The sequence below is a fragment of the Bradysia coprophila genome, assembly GCF_014529535.1.
Source record: "Bradysia coprophila strain Holo2 chromosome X unlocalized genomic scaffold, BU_Bcop_v1 contig_35, whole genome shotgun sequence".
Taxonomy (NCBI): Eukaryota; Metazoa; Arthropoda; class Insecta; order Diptera; family Sciaridae; genus Bradysia; species Bradysia coprophila.
Window position 1 is genome coordinate 1,134,610 of NW_023503325.1, and position 15,101 is coordinate 1,149,710.

Genomic DNA, 15,101 nt, shown 5'->3' on the forward strand with positions numbered 1-15,101 from the left:
GATGATTTGATCCATAGCAACGTCGTCTACGAGATGTTTCATACAAATATGGCAACGTCGCCTACGTGATTTACACACAAATATTATTGAGGTTATGGTTCTATGGATCAAATTTGACAATTCATACAGCCTTGGAACAAACCTATTGAAGCTGCTTCGCGCTAATTTCGGCAGCTCATTTTGCATGAGAAATTGTTTAGGTTATGTTGTCTATGGATGAAATTTGACAATTCGTATGGCCTTGGAACAGACCTATTTCATTAATCGTTTTTTCTTAAAAATTGACAGTTTTTAGCTTTCATGCAGAAATTAAATTTTCGTTTCGGAAGTGAAATACATTAATCTTTGGAGATTGTTATTTTGCCACGACGGATTATTAGCCCTTGCCTTAGTTTTTGACATTTATTATATGACGTCAGCGTTATTTTGTCCAACTGTCAGTTGTAAATATTTAAATTTTTAGCGCACTCACACGGAATACTTTTTTGGTAAGAGACGATTAAGCATGTCATAGAGACTCTTGGACCATAATAATTGACGCCTTTAATGGTCCAAGCATTGATATAATATAATATACTGTAGATAATGAGACGCGAAGAACGAAATTTCGGAATTAGAGCAAGTGTAAAAAATACGAATCACAACACAAAACGAAAGGAAAAAGGAAATTGAGAAATGCAGAGTTTCAATTATTTTCAAATATTTGTATGATAGTATTTCACGCGCTTTCTCAAAACGTAAGTTACGTTACACATACATCCATGTGATCTTTCCGCATAGAGTTGCTTTGACATTACTTATCTACCCTATATTATATCGATGGCATCGATGGGTCCAAGAGTCTTTATGACGTTAACGCTTAATTTCTACTTAACCAAAAAAGTACTCCGTGTGATAAACAAAATTGAATTTTTTCAATTCTTGCTTTTTTTTAAGTGGAATGGAACTTAACATAAAGTTTCAAGTTTATTTTTGAGTTCTTTTTATTTCTAACTTGTACACAAATGTCATAGATACTTTCGCAGATAACAAAGCTTTTGATGGAATCTTCTCGTTATGCAAAAATAGTTTTCATGCTCATTGCGTGAATGGCTTAGATTAATCGCTTCTATAGAAAAAGGGTCGGGAAGTCCGTTTTGTAGTTCTTTAGCTTAATACTGTTTTCGACCATACTAAGGCGAACCAGGTGTAATCGGTAAAGTAAACATAATTATTCTGTCAGTGGATTGACAATAGGATTGAAAGTAACACGTTTCTACAATAGGTTTGTAGGTAACTGTAAGCACGAATTTTCACTGGCCGAACGAACACGATTTCATCCACAGAGATCTATTTTCATGTAAATATTGATGATGTTATATCTCTATAGATGCAATTTGACAATTCGTATGGCTTCGGAACAGACCTATCGAATAAATTTTTTTATTTAAATCGAAACGTCGGGTGTTTTATTAAGCGGAATAACTCATCCAAACACATCCATAGACATTTGGAGTGCTCAGCTCATTATTTTTAGCATGGAGATACATTTGCTAAATGAATTGTTTTTAAGTTGGGCCCACATTGTTTGGTTATAAAAATAAAGTTTAATACCGAGAAATTGTATTGTGTGCCTTTCTAGAGAAGACCAGGGCCAAATTACCAACTTCATTTGAACAAATCTAGAAAGGGTATACGGTTCTTAATAGGTAGCATCACTAAACATTGTGACCTAAACGAGCATATTTAAAGGCTCGGTCTATCACAAACCAAAATATGCACGATTTGTGATAAAGATGACGAAACACAAATACACCTCCTGACTTCTTGTCCTTATCAACCGCAGAAGACATAGCCTTGGTCATGAGTTCCTGAATCAAGGACAAATCAAACGCTCACAACTCAAAGACATCTTCAATTTCTTGAAGGAAGAAACTGTACGACCAATCGATTAAGACAAACTACTACTTCATGGCACACAAAAGAGAATCAACCGAGAGTTCTGATTGTATATATTGATTTGTAAACTTTTTAAATTCATAACTAGGCCTTGTTTTGTTTATTGCAAGTGTTAAAGTGCAGAAAATCACACGCTCTCGAGAAGTGACTCTCGACTCTTGTAAAAACACCTAAGACTGAAGACGATCAAGTGTGTGAAATTCGGGTAATTCCGCAATGGTTGACAAACCTTTATAAGGTTTTGAGTGACAAAGTAGAGTTGGAACCAATACCACTCAAGGAAAGGATTTTGATATTTCGAACAATAACCATTTCGAGAATGATAGATGAACGTTGGACCAAAACCATAACAAACTTGACATAACATGACGCATGAGCGAAGGAAAAACGGTGTCAAGAGAGCAGTGTTAAAGATATTTACATTGATTTAATCATCCACTCCATACGTATAATAGCGGCCAATCTACTAAAAGGTTATACTGTCATCTAAACATAGTCTAAAACTTCTATAATCTCTATAACAGAATCTGTCTTAGCACTTGACCTATTTATTTTAATTTCGCAAGCAAGAGATAATGGTGTGATTACAGTAAATGGACAGAATGATTTGCACTGAAAAGTCGACAACACGAGAAACGACGACTTTCTGAAGACACGGCGAGGTCCTTAAAAAGAGGTGAGTAGTCGACGATTCTTCAAGAACTCACCTTTTCTTCAGAAAGCTGTCAGTTCTTCTTGCCTTTTTAAAATTTCTTCAAAATGTTAAAAAAAACGTTGATATTCTGAATAATCACCGCTTCTTCAAAGTCATCGTTTCTCGAGTCATCGATTTTTCAGTGCAATTGAAATACACAGCTAGCGAGCTCATTCTAAAATTACCATTTCTATTTTTTGGTCATGGATGTTGGATGTATTTTTACAATTGTGTCTGTTGGAATCAAAGTTTAACTTTTCCATCTGTCAAAGTGACGTTTAAAACGTCAACGAAAATTTTCCTTTTCTGTTTCTCTATTAGAATTACGGAAAAATAAGAGATTTTCCGACCATTTCGCATATTTATTTTCGTTTGACATTTAAAACGTCACTTTGAAAGGTGGAAAGGACCGAATTTTGATTCCAACTGATACATTATCTGATGATATTTAGCCAAGCAAGCTCTTAGCTTATGACTGCGAAAAGTACATGATACTGGAAATAAACGCAATATTAAATAATTGCTCACTTTGTAAGCTACACTGGTAATGTACAACGTCTTATCTATCTTCATGCTTGAATATTTTTTGACTATTACGAACCCGTGTAAAAAAAAATGAATTCACAGTGTCATTTGTCAAACAAAATTTCTTCACAACCTCAGTGAAAGCCACGGCTTCTATGCGTCCTTTTTTTCACACGGGAAACTATAGAATCTCGTATCAACGTCTTATTAGTCGCAGAAAATGCGACCATATATCTACACAAAAAATATTGCGCCCATTTGTCAGATTTAAAAGAGAGAGAGAGAGAGAGAGAGAGCAAAAGAAATATATTGTCGCATTTTGGGCATTTCGAACAAATACCACAATATCTTTGTGTTTCCCAAATTGTTGACCATTCGAACAATTTCGCATTTGTGGTCTTGTACGGAAGAGAATAGTCAACTTTTAGAGAAAGCTGCGACGGTAAATATTTGCAAATTGAGCTAAGAATAGTATTTACACTGTAAACTTTAGTTTACGAAATCAGCACTGTTTTAGTTGGTGAATGAATAATCAACAAACGTATGAACATAAGTAATATTCAGAGGCCTATGCAATCAGGCCTTGCATTTTCTCGTAAAGATCGGAGTCATGATTTCTTGGTGTAAACAAAAATACACAACACATGCATGAATATTTGAAAATTTGTAGGCTTTTTGAAGTTGGAAAAATGATTTGTGCATCCCACAACTGAAATACGACCTATTTTGCCATGATTTTTCATTAAGAAATGTCAGTTTTTCCCGAACTATATATCGTGCGGGAAAAAACTTCATTTCTTTACGATAGTGCGGGAAAAGAATTACATGAATTTTTCTATGACTATACGATTGATTAAATTTAATATGGTGAATGTGAAGTGTGTATGTTTTCAAGTAAATTGATGTGTTTTGTCTATTTCAGTTGTCCGATGCACAAAACGTTGTTCGTACCTCGACAGGAAATGGATTTTTTCAGCACCAGTCCTAAGTTTTCCTTACGAGCGAAGCGAGAGAATCATCATTTCCTGTCTTGGTACGAAAAATACTATTATGAGTGCTATGATTTAAACACACCGCATTATAACTTTTACGTTCAAAATATTTGTAAATATTTGTTTGGTCCACAAATCTAACACATAGAAATGCATATGGAACGAGTGGAACGAAGAAATAAAGATAAACGAATGCGGTACGTTTAGTGTAAATTAACAAAACGTCAATTAGGCTTGCAGATAAAACTCCTTGTAATAAGGAGTACCGAAATCAATTTTTTCTTCAATTTTTTTGCATTTTCGCCTATCAAGCGGCAAACTACTGTAGAAAATCGTAAGTGTTGCCAACAGAAGTAAAATTGATTATAAGTCACATGAAATTCTTAACAACTTTCGACCGCGTTTATTTGAATGCATGTGCTTTTCCGGGGAAAATATTTAGTTTCCTAGTGACGGCTAATTGTAAGCTCTGTGATGCCATCACCGTTTTAAACGCGTTGTCTATTGTTACTTTTACTAATTTTGATTACTGTGCGTCTTTGTGTCTGGTACCATTCTTGTTGGTAAATTTAATTAAAGTTTAGTAATTATTACCAATTCTTCGATTTCGGTTGTGTTTCTTCTTATAATGACAAACTAGAGTCTGTAATCATTACAAATTCTTTGAAATGTTTACGAACTTTTCACCGAGTGCATGCGGAGGTTCATAACATATCCACTTTTTGGTTTGTATCCAGCCATACGCTGAATACATTTCCAGAACAAACACCGCCAAGCACATACCACTGTTTCGATGGTGCGGGACTTTCTGCGATGCAAATGGTAACATATTGCATAAAACGTATTAACCTTTTCCACATCTCACCAGGCAGCGGTATATGGTATCAAATATACGTCCATAGTCTAATGTGAAGATTTAGCGAATTAATACAAAAATGAAACTTGTCTTCGAAAAATTCACAAAAGTTTGGGTGAAACTGAATTGAAATTTGGGAAAAAAATAAATTACTTTACGCCCATGTATCTGGCGGTGTGAGTGAACATGGACCACTCGATTATCAGTCTAAACCGGGTTGATTTTTGACTTTGACTAAAATTGAGAAGAGTTATATGTTCCATTGATCAGTGGATTTGAGTCTGTTAGAAGTCATGTTCATTAGGATGTGAGCACACATAATCCGACTGTGTGAGGACATTTAAATATATTACCAGTAAAATACTAACTTCGTTTGTGATACTAATTCTAGTTATTAAGAAATGAACAAATTTCTTTCTTGAAATGTTGTTCCAGCCCCCCAAAAAATGTCAACCAATAATGGAGTCAGTGGAGTTCAAATGGAGGGATTTGCTTATGTAGCTGAACAGGATAGTGGCGCCTACAAGGCTAATTACAAAGCTCATAAGAAAGGAATTTCACATGATGAGATGGTAGTAGCGTACAGTGAATGGGCTAATAATTATGATGAAGATTTGTGCCCAGGAAGGTACTTTAAATAAACAAATGTTTATTTTATTTTTTTCGCATGCGTAGTAGACTTATATAGGACTGCCGAGTCTATCATTTAAAAGCCCAATTTTTGGACTGGGTGGACTAGTTTTTTATCTACCAAGGTAGGTATGCAGGTATTTTTCGCACTAGACGTCGATTGTCTACCCAAGGCGAAGCCGACATACAACACTTTTCGAAATTTTGGGGCAAATCACCCTTCCAATGTTCTACATTTTGCACCAAAATTCATGTGTATACGGAAATTGATTTTAACGATCAAGAAGACTGCATGATAATACACATGGTAATGTGATGTAAAGAGACAGGTTGAATGAAATGAAGTAGTCAATGCTTAGATGATTCAACAATACGTTCGGTACAATTGTGTGACTCTATAGCCAAATGGCTTTATTATATTCAAAAACGTTTTCGTGTCGGGGGTTCGAATTCTCAAGGCTGTATACTTTGAGGAGGTCACGCAGACCGCCATTTTATTAGATAAGCGGAAACGCTCACCACTTCTGATGATTTTACATGTAAACAAAATTCACCACATCATCAAGACGACGAGAATCATCAGAGTTTGTGAATTTTTGTATGAAATCGGCCATTTTATCATCAACTGTGGTGTATAACCCGCGTATCTGTATCTGCGTGACCTCCCCAAAGTATACAGCCTTGCCAGAATTCGCCAGGTGGCAGACGATTCGGCTTTCTTCTTTATGAATGTTGTTCTTGTAGGACTCGTTTATTTTCATATTTTCCTAAGAGTAATTTCCTCAACATCTGCCGATTTGCAGATTTTTTTTAGGAAAATTATCTTTGTAAACTTTTTTGTTTGAAATTTCTTGCGTCACCAAAACCGATATCAAGTGTTTTGAAAGTTCACATCCGGAACTGTGTCACCTATTACTGTAAAGGTTTTTGGGGGATATCAGGTGTTTTGGAAGATAAACTGTTGAAACTGCGTCACCTATTCCTGTTAAAGGTTTTTGGGGGATCCGTGAATAAAGACTGGTCTCGGCTTCGCCTCGGGTATGATTTGTGTTGCAGAAATAACTATAAAGGCATTAGACATGTAGATTTTTACGGGTTGACACAGGCCAAGTCTGACAATACATATCGTGTGCCCAAAGAAGTATATTTATGGCAACGTGTTTTACTTTCGTATCTGAGCTGATAAAATCTAATTTTAGGGCTTCACACACTTACGCAGTTTATCTCTCATAGATTAGATATATTGCAACATCATCAACTCTCTTTTCACAACGACTCACTTTACTGCACTGCAGATACAATGGACCACAGATCGCAGCAGACGCCTTGGCAGACTATTATATTCCAGATGTAAGACAAAACGTGAGAATTATAGATGTAGCAGCCGGCACGGGACGAGTAGGACATGAACTGTACAACAAAGGCTTCAGGTATGACTATTCTCAATTAGACAAGACACAGCGCGTCGGATCGGGTTTTCTTACAATGAACACTTACCTGTTGTGTTTAATTACATACAGACTTTTGGATGCCTTGGAGCCTTCTGGTGGTATGCTGAATGTCCTGAATGGCCGTGGAATTTACCAAGATACTTTCGAAGTTCCGATTGGTTTTGATGAAATCGACTCCATTCCTAGTAGTAAGATGAAATTGTTGTTCGGTTAATTGCTTTGTTAAGACTACAATTCGCGGCTTTAAAAACATCATTAATAGATACGTATGACTCTTTGGTAATTGCTGGAGGAATGGGTGAAGGGCATATTCCTGTGGGAGCTGTCAATGAAATGATTCGTATCGTTAAACCAGGTTGGTATCACAAAACTGTAGTTAGTATATGGCGGAATGGCGGACGCATTACTACTGAATTACATGATGGCGAAATGATATCGACAATGACCATTTTCTCTAGTTAGTGACGAAAAATAAAACTTTCGTTGGCATTTTTGAGAAAAGTGTTGCATGCAACTCGGTGATGAATGCTTTTTCAGGCGCACGATTTGCATCTGGTGCCTAAAAAAGCATTTATCACTCGGTGGTCAAATTAACTATTTATCAATAACATCAACAGGCGGAACGGTGTTCATTGTAATGCGAGAAGAATATTTGTCCTACGTAGAAGAATATGTCGGAAAATTGGAACCATACATGGACAATTTAGAAGCGAATGGACATTGGAAAAAGGTACACAAAAACGAATTTGCGAAAACTGCATAAACTATAGAAGAAACTCATGTCATCCCCGATCGGCAGGTCGTAGTGAGAAGTTAGCGGCTTTTGTGCGCAGTGCTTCCGGAAAACTATAAAATTACCGGAACCACCGGTTTTCTGGAGCTTTAACTTTTAAGTTCTAGACCCTTTTCGTCACATAGAGTTGACAATATTGGTCTCATTCTTCCAACTTTTCAGTTTTAAGTTTTTGTTCAGGTAAATGATAAGTGACGTGACGATTTTCTCGGTCCTATTGAGGATCATTTTCTCAATTAATGAATTTCTCAAGGAGAACTAAAGGTTTCTTTTTGTGCCTTAGGATCATAATTCGACGCTTATCGTTTTTTCGTCACTGCACTAACGCTCGAAATAGTAATTTATGCAACTAGTTACGAAAAGTGGTCCCTTTACCATATATTCTGCTGTATGAACGAAATATTGTATGAACGATCAAGTATACTGTATTTATGTTCGCTTCAAAAATTGGTCCACTCCGATTATATACCTCAATAGCCGAATGTTTAGAGGTGTTGCTCGATAAGCATTGGGTTTTGGTGTCGGTGGCTCGAAATTTTGTTGAGGCAGAGTGGTTCAGATAGAGTGGTGAAAAGTAAGTCCATTTCACCACTAGTGACGAAAAACTAAAATATAGACAAACGGAGAAAAGACCCTTCGATCGCCACCCAAATCATGCATGAAAAAAATCAGTTTTTGCAGCGCAATTGCAGAAAATACTATTACGTCATGAAATATTAAGATCGGAGATGATATTGAGTTTCGACTTAATATAAGCTGACGACATTTTCGCCAATTCATCAATAAAATCTGATAATTTCGGGACATAATCACCTGAAGATTTCTGATAATTTCGGGACATAATCACCTGAAGATTGTGGTGCTTCAGGTGATTATGTACCGAAATTATCATATACGCAAAATACGATAAACAAATTAACTTTGATGCAGTTACGCCGTGTCATAGTGCCTGAATATTCCTTCAACAAAAATGGAGTGGTCTACAGTTACCAAGTGTTGACTGAAAATTAGGTTGGATGGATACTAAAAGTATATCTCTAACGCGCATGAATTCTTATCATTGAAAAAATAAAATATTAAAGCTTTTAGAAACTTTTATAAATGTTTATCCATTTCTTCTCAGCTCAAAATTATTGTAACTTTCTGTATTCTGGTTGAAACTGACCACAGAACGGTCTACAAATGTCTTGAAAGCATTTCACTTAGGAAGATTTTATTGTAAAGCAACTAAGCTGCAAACAAAAAATGATAAAATGATACTTTGACAGATCGAAAAGTGCTTTTATTGCCTGCCCCATGCGAAAATTGACTATTACACGGCTGTTACCCCCTGCGAAAATGATCCATCACCACTAGTGATATTTACGGTTTATTTCACGTTGACAGTTCTTTCAAATTTGCCTCGATTGCATTTTAAATTTTTTGTTGAACGCATCAACCAAAAAAGAATGCAAAAAGTGTCGCTTCAATAACATTTTTTGGTAAATATATTGATGACGAACAGTTATTCGAGACAAAAGTGTTACGCAAGCAATCTGATTCCAACAAACTTTTATAATTATTTGCAACACACAGCATTAGAGCAATGCGCCGTTCAGCCACGCCGAGGCCGCCGCCGAAAAAGCACATCGACCGGAACTGCCGCCGATACCCCTCTCAGCCGCCTCAACTGTGTTAAAAATCGGCGTCGGAAGATGGCTTGTGAAAGTTTTGGTTTTAATACAGTTTAAGAGAATTTTGCAGCAATTTTTTTCGTTGGCTTACAAAATTGTGTACGCACCTGTCGACTGGTAGAGGGCGTACAATAAAGTCATGAATGTACTACATGTGAAATGGTAAAACGTGCGCGTGTTGTAGTTGTAGTACGAGTGAGATCAGCTTAAACAGCTAAAGCCTTTGTTGAATGTTTGATTCCTTTTTTGAATGGAAGCTGTTTCGCCTAATCCATACGAAACAAATATCTCTGTAACTAAATTCTGACTTGCGTACTTCTATGAGATTTGATTCGATTGTAGCAATACAGGAGAACAAAAGTGAACATCGTCAGGTATTTTGATTTGGGACTCATTGTGGATTCCAAATGATTCCACACAAAATGTTTTTAACAAAAGAGGACCTAGATTAATTTCATTTCAGCTGGCGATCGCGTGCCTACCAAAAATTCCGAATATGAAATTATTGGTTGAACAAATTTTGTGGAATCATTTGAAATCCAAAACTAGTCCCAAATCAGTAAACCTAACGGTGTTCACTATTCTTCTACTGTATTTTAATTATGTTATTCAGCTGGCTGAGCCGGCTAGCCGCCATAAATATCATACTAGCCGGCCGCCGAAGGGTGTCGGCTACGTTTTAGCCGCCAACTGTCCATCGGCTGAACGGCGCAGTGCTCTACACAGCATTGAAAATGTCGGCCATATTTATTGTAACAATAATTTTGATGTTTTGAAGGAACTTATTTCAAGGTATTTTTCACTTACACTAACCGTGGATTTACATAGCAACGTAAAAGTGACAGATGCAATGTTTTTTAAATACTGCAACCCGAAATTTCATTCATAAAATTAAAATTATGAATGAAATTTCGAGTTGCCGTATGAGAAAATTTTTGCATCTGTCACTTTTACGTTGCTATGTAAATCCACAGTAAGTGCTTTTGCTTATACTACAAAAAAAATCAAATAGAACAATGCGTCCTCGCACTGCTAACACTTACTTTCTAATTCAGTGCTGTGGGCTTCGTCTATACAAACTGCGAAAAACAATTCAATGCCAACATGTCACCAACGCAATAGTAACTACTGTTGCAACATTACTAATGTGACACGAGTGCTGTTTTCGGAATCAATTTTTTAGTAGAGATGTAGCGTGTGATCCGATTTTCGTAAATCGCAAAAACAGATTTATTTTGTTGGTTTTTGTTTACTCAGATACTGAATTTGTATAGAATTTTTGCAGAACAAAATTGTATCCTTGTGTAATGAATTACTTTCACAGCATCCAACGTAATCTACTATTCTAGTATGGCTTACACAGTAGCTGTTCACAGGAGGAGGAGGACATCATATTCGCGAAACGTACAATTATACCAAATAGCGATAGAAAAGTTTATGAAAATCCGTTTCCAGGCTTCCGCACCCCGATTATTTTTGTACTCTCATATCGATCTCAACCTGTAACACCCAAATCCGAGATTGTTGCCTAAACTGTAATTCGGCGCAGGAGATTCCAAGTAATATATCAGTACTTAAGCATGATACGAAAGTTTATGTACTCATTTTGTAGAGGATTTGTTTGATAGGATTCGTTTTTACGCTGTCAAAATACAGGCTTTAACATTTTAAATGTCTCACTGTAATTTTTTTTTCAAAGAATGCCATTGTGAATTCGCAATGACACAATGAAATTCTCAGAAAAATTTGACAGTGAGACATTTGAAATGTCATAGACTGTACCATCTTATTCGTTTGTTTGTAGAACACTGTTGAATGATTTCTAATTTTACATGTAAATTGCAAAGACTGCGCTGCGTTGCATTTTTAATAAATGTAGTAAGATTGCTAGATTCCTATTGACATAATGAATTTTTCGTTACCCGTTTATCGTTAAAAGGATAAAATCGGTAGGATCAAGACCCATTACCCTGAGTAGTAATGTGAATTCACTGTTAACTGAAATGCTCACGATTCCTTAAACAGATGAGATCATTGAACAGACAATGCTGGTTTCAAAGGATTGACTTTTATTATTCAGTAAGCATTGGTGTGTTCCAAATTGGCAGATCATACTAGAGAGGCTAAATATCCGTTAAAAAAATCTGTTATGGTACTTGGTTAATTGCAATGATTTCATCCACAGAGATGAACATATAGATTTATCAGTTTGAGACGATCATTTAAGATCTCGAAACACAGATCTGTTGATCCTTTGTTTCCAAGAGATGAACATAACCTAAACGTCAACAAATTTCTTTTCGTCTAAATTTTCGTCAACCCGAAAGTTGAGGTTAAGTTGCTTTATGTGGATGGAATTTGACATTTCCAAATGACCTTGAAACATACGTTTTGCTCATGCTTTTAATATGTCACATTAAACGTATTAGTGCCCAGCGTAGCTGTATGCGTTATGTAATTGCGTCCAGATTAATTATTTAAATCTACTACAATGAAATATGACCAGAGTTAATTCAAATTTCTTTGTTATTTTATCGACACTTCTAATCCAAATCAAATCCACTCGGAGCTGCGGGAATCCATAGTTCTTCACTGTAGAACTTTAAATATTATTACAACTCAAAAAAAATATTCGTCAAAAAATCAAAAAAGAAGATTGCATAAACAATGATACTTTGTTATAACACTAACACAAGTGTCTCGAAATTCTATTGTGTCCCATAGATCAACTGTACTAACTTGACCTGCGTACCACAGCTAAAACTGTGCAAAATGTTCGAAGTAAAACACTCTATTTCCTCCGATTTATACAGACATACCGTACCTGGTTTATACTTTCATTGCTACGTGTTACATAGAATTTGATTTCTATTCATTCAATCCGTCCAAAACTGTGATTTCCCGCATTTCCTTGTACCATGCCTTAGGAACATAATACTTTTTTGTTATTTCCCCGGAGCAATTAAAGTCAACACTGATTACAGTTAGTGTCGCTATGGCTGTGCTAAGCATGACACCTAAATATAAAATTGTTACGCTTTTGTATGGAAAACTATTTCTGTTCACAACTGTATCAACTTTGAATCATAATAACTTTGAATTGCAAGTAAACCCGAACCAGGACAAAATGACCAATTACTTGTCAACAGTCATATGCTCAACTGACATGAAGTTTGCGAACATATACTTTGACAAGCGGTTCGAAGGTCGAATCCTTGACGGCATTATTGGCGAAAGTTCGGGCTGTGGCTATCCGTCGATGAAAATTATTGCGTTAGTTTCGGTATCCAGAAATTGCTGCCACAATAGAAAATTTCCATTATTCTATTTCAGATATAAAAGGGGTGACAAAAGTATTTCACCAAGCACAAGTGGCGGAGCCCGTTTGTTAATATTACTGGTGAGAGAATTGGAATTCAGAGGGTCGGAGTTTCAAATGTTGTTTCGCATTAGACAGAAACATATTTTCAATTTATTCTACTTGATCGTCTCTGAACTGAAACTATCGGTCGATCACGAGGATCTGCTCAAACTAATGTACATGAACTACAACATACTGAACGCCGTCTTAGTGGCTATGGAAAACGATAATCTGGAGCCAAGCGTTATCACATATAATCCGTTCAAGAATGAAACTATCCGAATACCGAACGACGTCTACAAAAAGGACGACCTGTTCGTTGAAAAAACTTCAAACATTTTCGGCAATCCCATCAACATGGTCATGTACAAGGACCTGGTTTCAACATTGACCCGTTTTCAAGGATCCAAAATGATAAATTTCAACTACGATGCTTTCCTTCCTGATCTAATATCATCGGCAATGAATGCTACACTGGTTCTAAAGAATCCGTTCACGAAAGATTCAAAAATCGAGGACATGACGGTGGCGGATCTAACTTTGAATGGTAGGAGTTACTCTATAGATGCAGTTATAGAGGCCGGAATAGAAGAAACCATAACGGTAAGGCGAGACGATATCTGCATATTTTTGCCGTTCAACCGAATTCGAAACACGTTCGACATTATGTACAGAACAGTGGATCCGTTTGTGTGGATGTTGATGGTTGTGGTAGTATTTCTGACGTGGTTGAGCTTGTTCTTAATTAGATGGTCTCAACGGTGGAACACATGCAAGCATATCTTTCTACTTGATCTGTTTGGATTCCACATAAACCAAGCGTTACCACATATGCCGAAGAAGGGGGCATCTAGATTGATCATTGCTTCGTGTTTGGCTTATTGTCTTGTCATTAAATCAATATTTGAAGGTCTAATGTACACCAGTATGGTTAAAACGAAGGACGCCCGAATATCAACAATTGATGAGCTATTGAAAATGAATGAACACGACATAGTAGTTAGCGACATCTTCTACAATTATTCGGAATACTTTTTGAACATGTCGCCAATTAAAGGTCGTTTCAAAGTCATAAACTTTATGGAGTACGTCCAACGAGTTGATTCGAATGAAATTCATTACGCGTACGTAGCGCGAATGAGGGGAGCAAAGTTTTTCGAAAATATTAACATAGTCGAGGGACTGCCAGTTTTTTACACAATTGAAGAGTGTATAGTACCTCACATGACGTTGTACTTTGCTCGACGAGGCTCGCCTTTTTTGCATCGCATAAATCAATTACTTCGAATATCGGAAGAGAGTGGCATATTTCATTACTGGGAGAGGCAGCTAAACAACAATTACGACAAAGTTAAGCGATTCAAACCGCTCTTTCGTCATCATTCAGCAAAAACTTTGGAAAATTTAGGTTTTGCTTTTCAGATGTGGAGCTACGGACTTTTAATAGCCAGCGCAGTTTTTATCGTTGAAAGGAGCTCGTTAAAGATCAACGAGCACATCAAAAAGTTAAAAATTAAATTTCAATTTTGATTAAGATCGATTGGTTTGTCGTTGTAAAGTTGTCTAAAACTGATAAAGGCTAAATTGTCTCGTAAAGAACAATTTTGCCAGGTTATTTTGCTGTTTTTTTCTTCTATAAATAACTTATTAGACAATAGAGTGCATTAACTTTTAATGAAAGTTGCTCACATTAACATTCTGAGCACAAAATTGCTCTACAGACCATCTTCAAGGACGTTTGAAATGCCATCCACGTTACAAAAATTTGAACTGTGAGTGAAACATTTAACGAAACTAAAGTGAGGTTACGTCTGAAAGCACCATATCTACACTATACCTCGAAAATGCAATATTGATTTTATATTAATTTTAACAGCAGCAAGAAACCTATACCAAACAACAAACTGTGTGTGTCAATAGGTCTCTTCCATCGTACGGTAAAAACAAATTTTGACAGGCCGAAAACAACCGACCGTCATCTACAGAAGCAAACATAACAGCAACTTAAACAAATTTGTTCGTTAAAACTTCAAAGTGAGGTTGTGCTGGCTTCTCTGGGGATGACGATTGACATTTTGAATGGCCTTGGAAGAAACCTATAGATTGCGGAAATCGCTCTCGTCACTGCCGCAAAAATCAGTGATGGCACTGCCTTCGAGTCGGTCTTTTGAGATACGAAATCTTAAAA

General features: G+C 36.4%; 1 protein-coding gene and 1 long non-coding RNA gene across 2 annotated transcripts; one reads left to right on the plus strand and one right to left on the minus strand.

Moving 5' to 3' along the window:
• Nucleotides 1-137: 137 nt before the first annotated feature.
• On the minus strand, nt 138-14,675 carry LOC119069457. The gene is made up of 3 exons (XR_005086333.1): nt 14,637-14,675; nt 4,991-4,998; nt 138-252 (listed from the first exon to the last, which is right to left on the minus strand). It is a non-coding gene; the product is annotated as an uncharacterized LOC119069457 (long non-coding RNA).
• Nucleotides 3,442-8,956, plus strand: LOC119069455. The gene is made up of 7 exons (XM_037173508.1): nt 3,442-3,599; nt 5,441-5,633; nt 6,931-7,065; nt 7,156-7,274; nt 7,349-7,441; nt 7,704-7,816; nt 8,810-8,956. The coding sequence occupies exons 2-7, from the start codon at nt 5,452-5,454 to the stop codon at nt 8,888-8,890; spliced, it is 723 nt and encodes a 240-aa protein (XP_037029403.1). The 5' UTR covers nt 3,442-3,599; nt 5,441-5,451; the 3' UTR covers nt 8,891-8,956.
• Nucleotides 14,676-15,101: the final 426 nt, after the last annotated feature.

Coding starts and splice junctions, on each gene's coding strand:
- LOC119069455 (XM_037173508.1), top strand. CDS start 5,452: ATGTCAACCAATAATGGAGTCAGTGGAGTTCAAATGGAGGGATTTGCT. Junction 5,634..6,930: donor GAAGATTTGTGCCCAGGAAG/GTACTTTAAATA, acceptor ACTGCACTGCAG/ATACAATGGACCACAGATCG. Junction 7,442..7,703: donor GATTCGTATCGTTAAACCAG/GTTGGTATCACA, acceptor TAACATCAACAG/GCGGAACGGTGTTCATTGTA.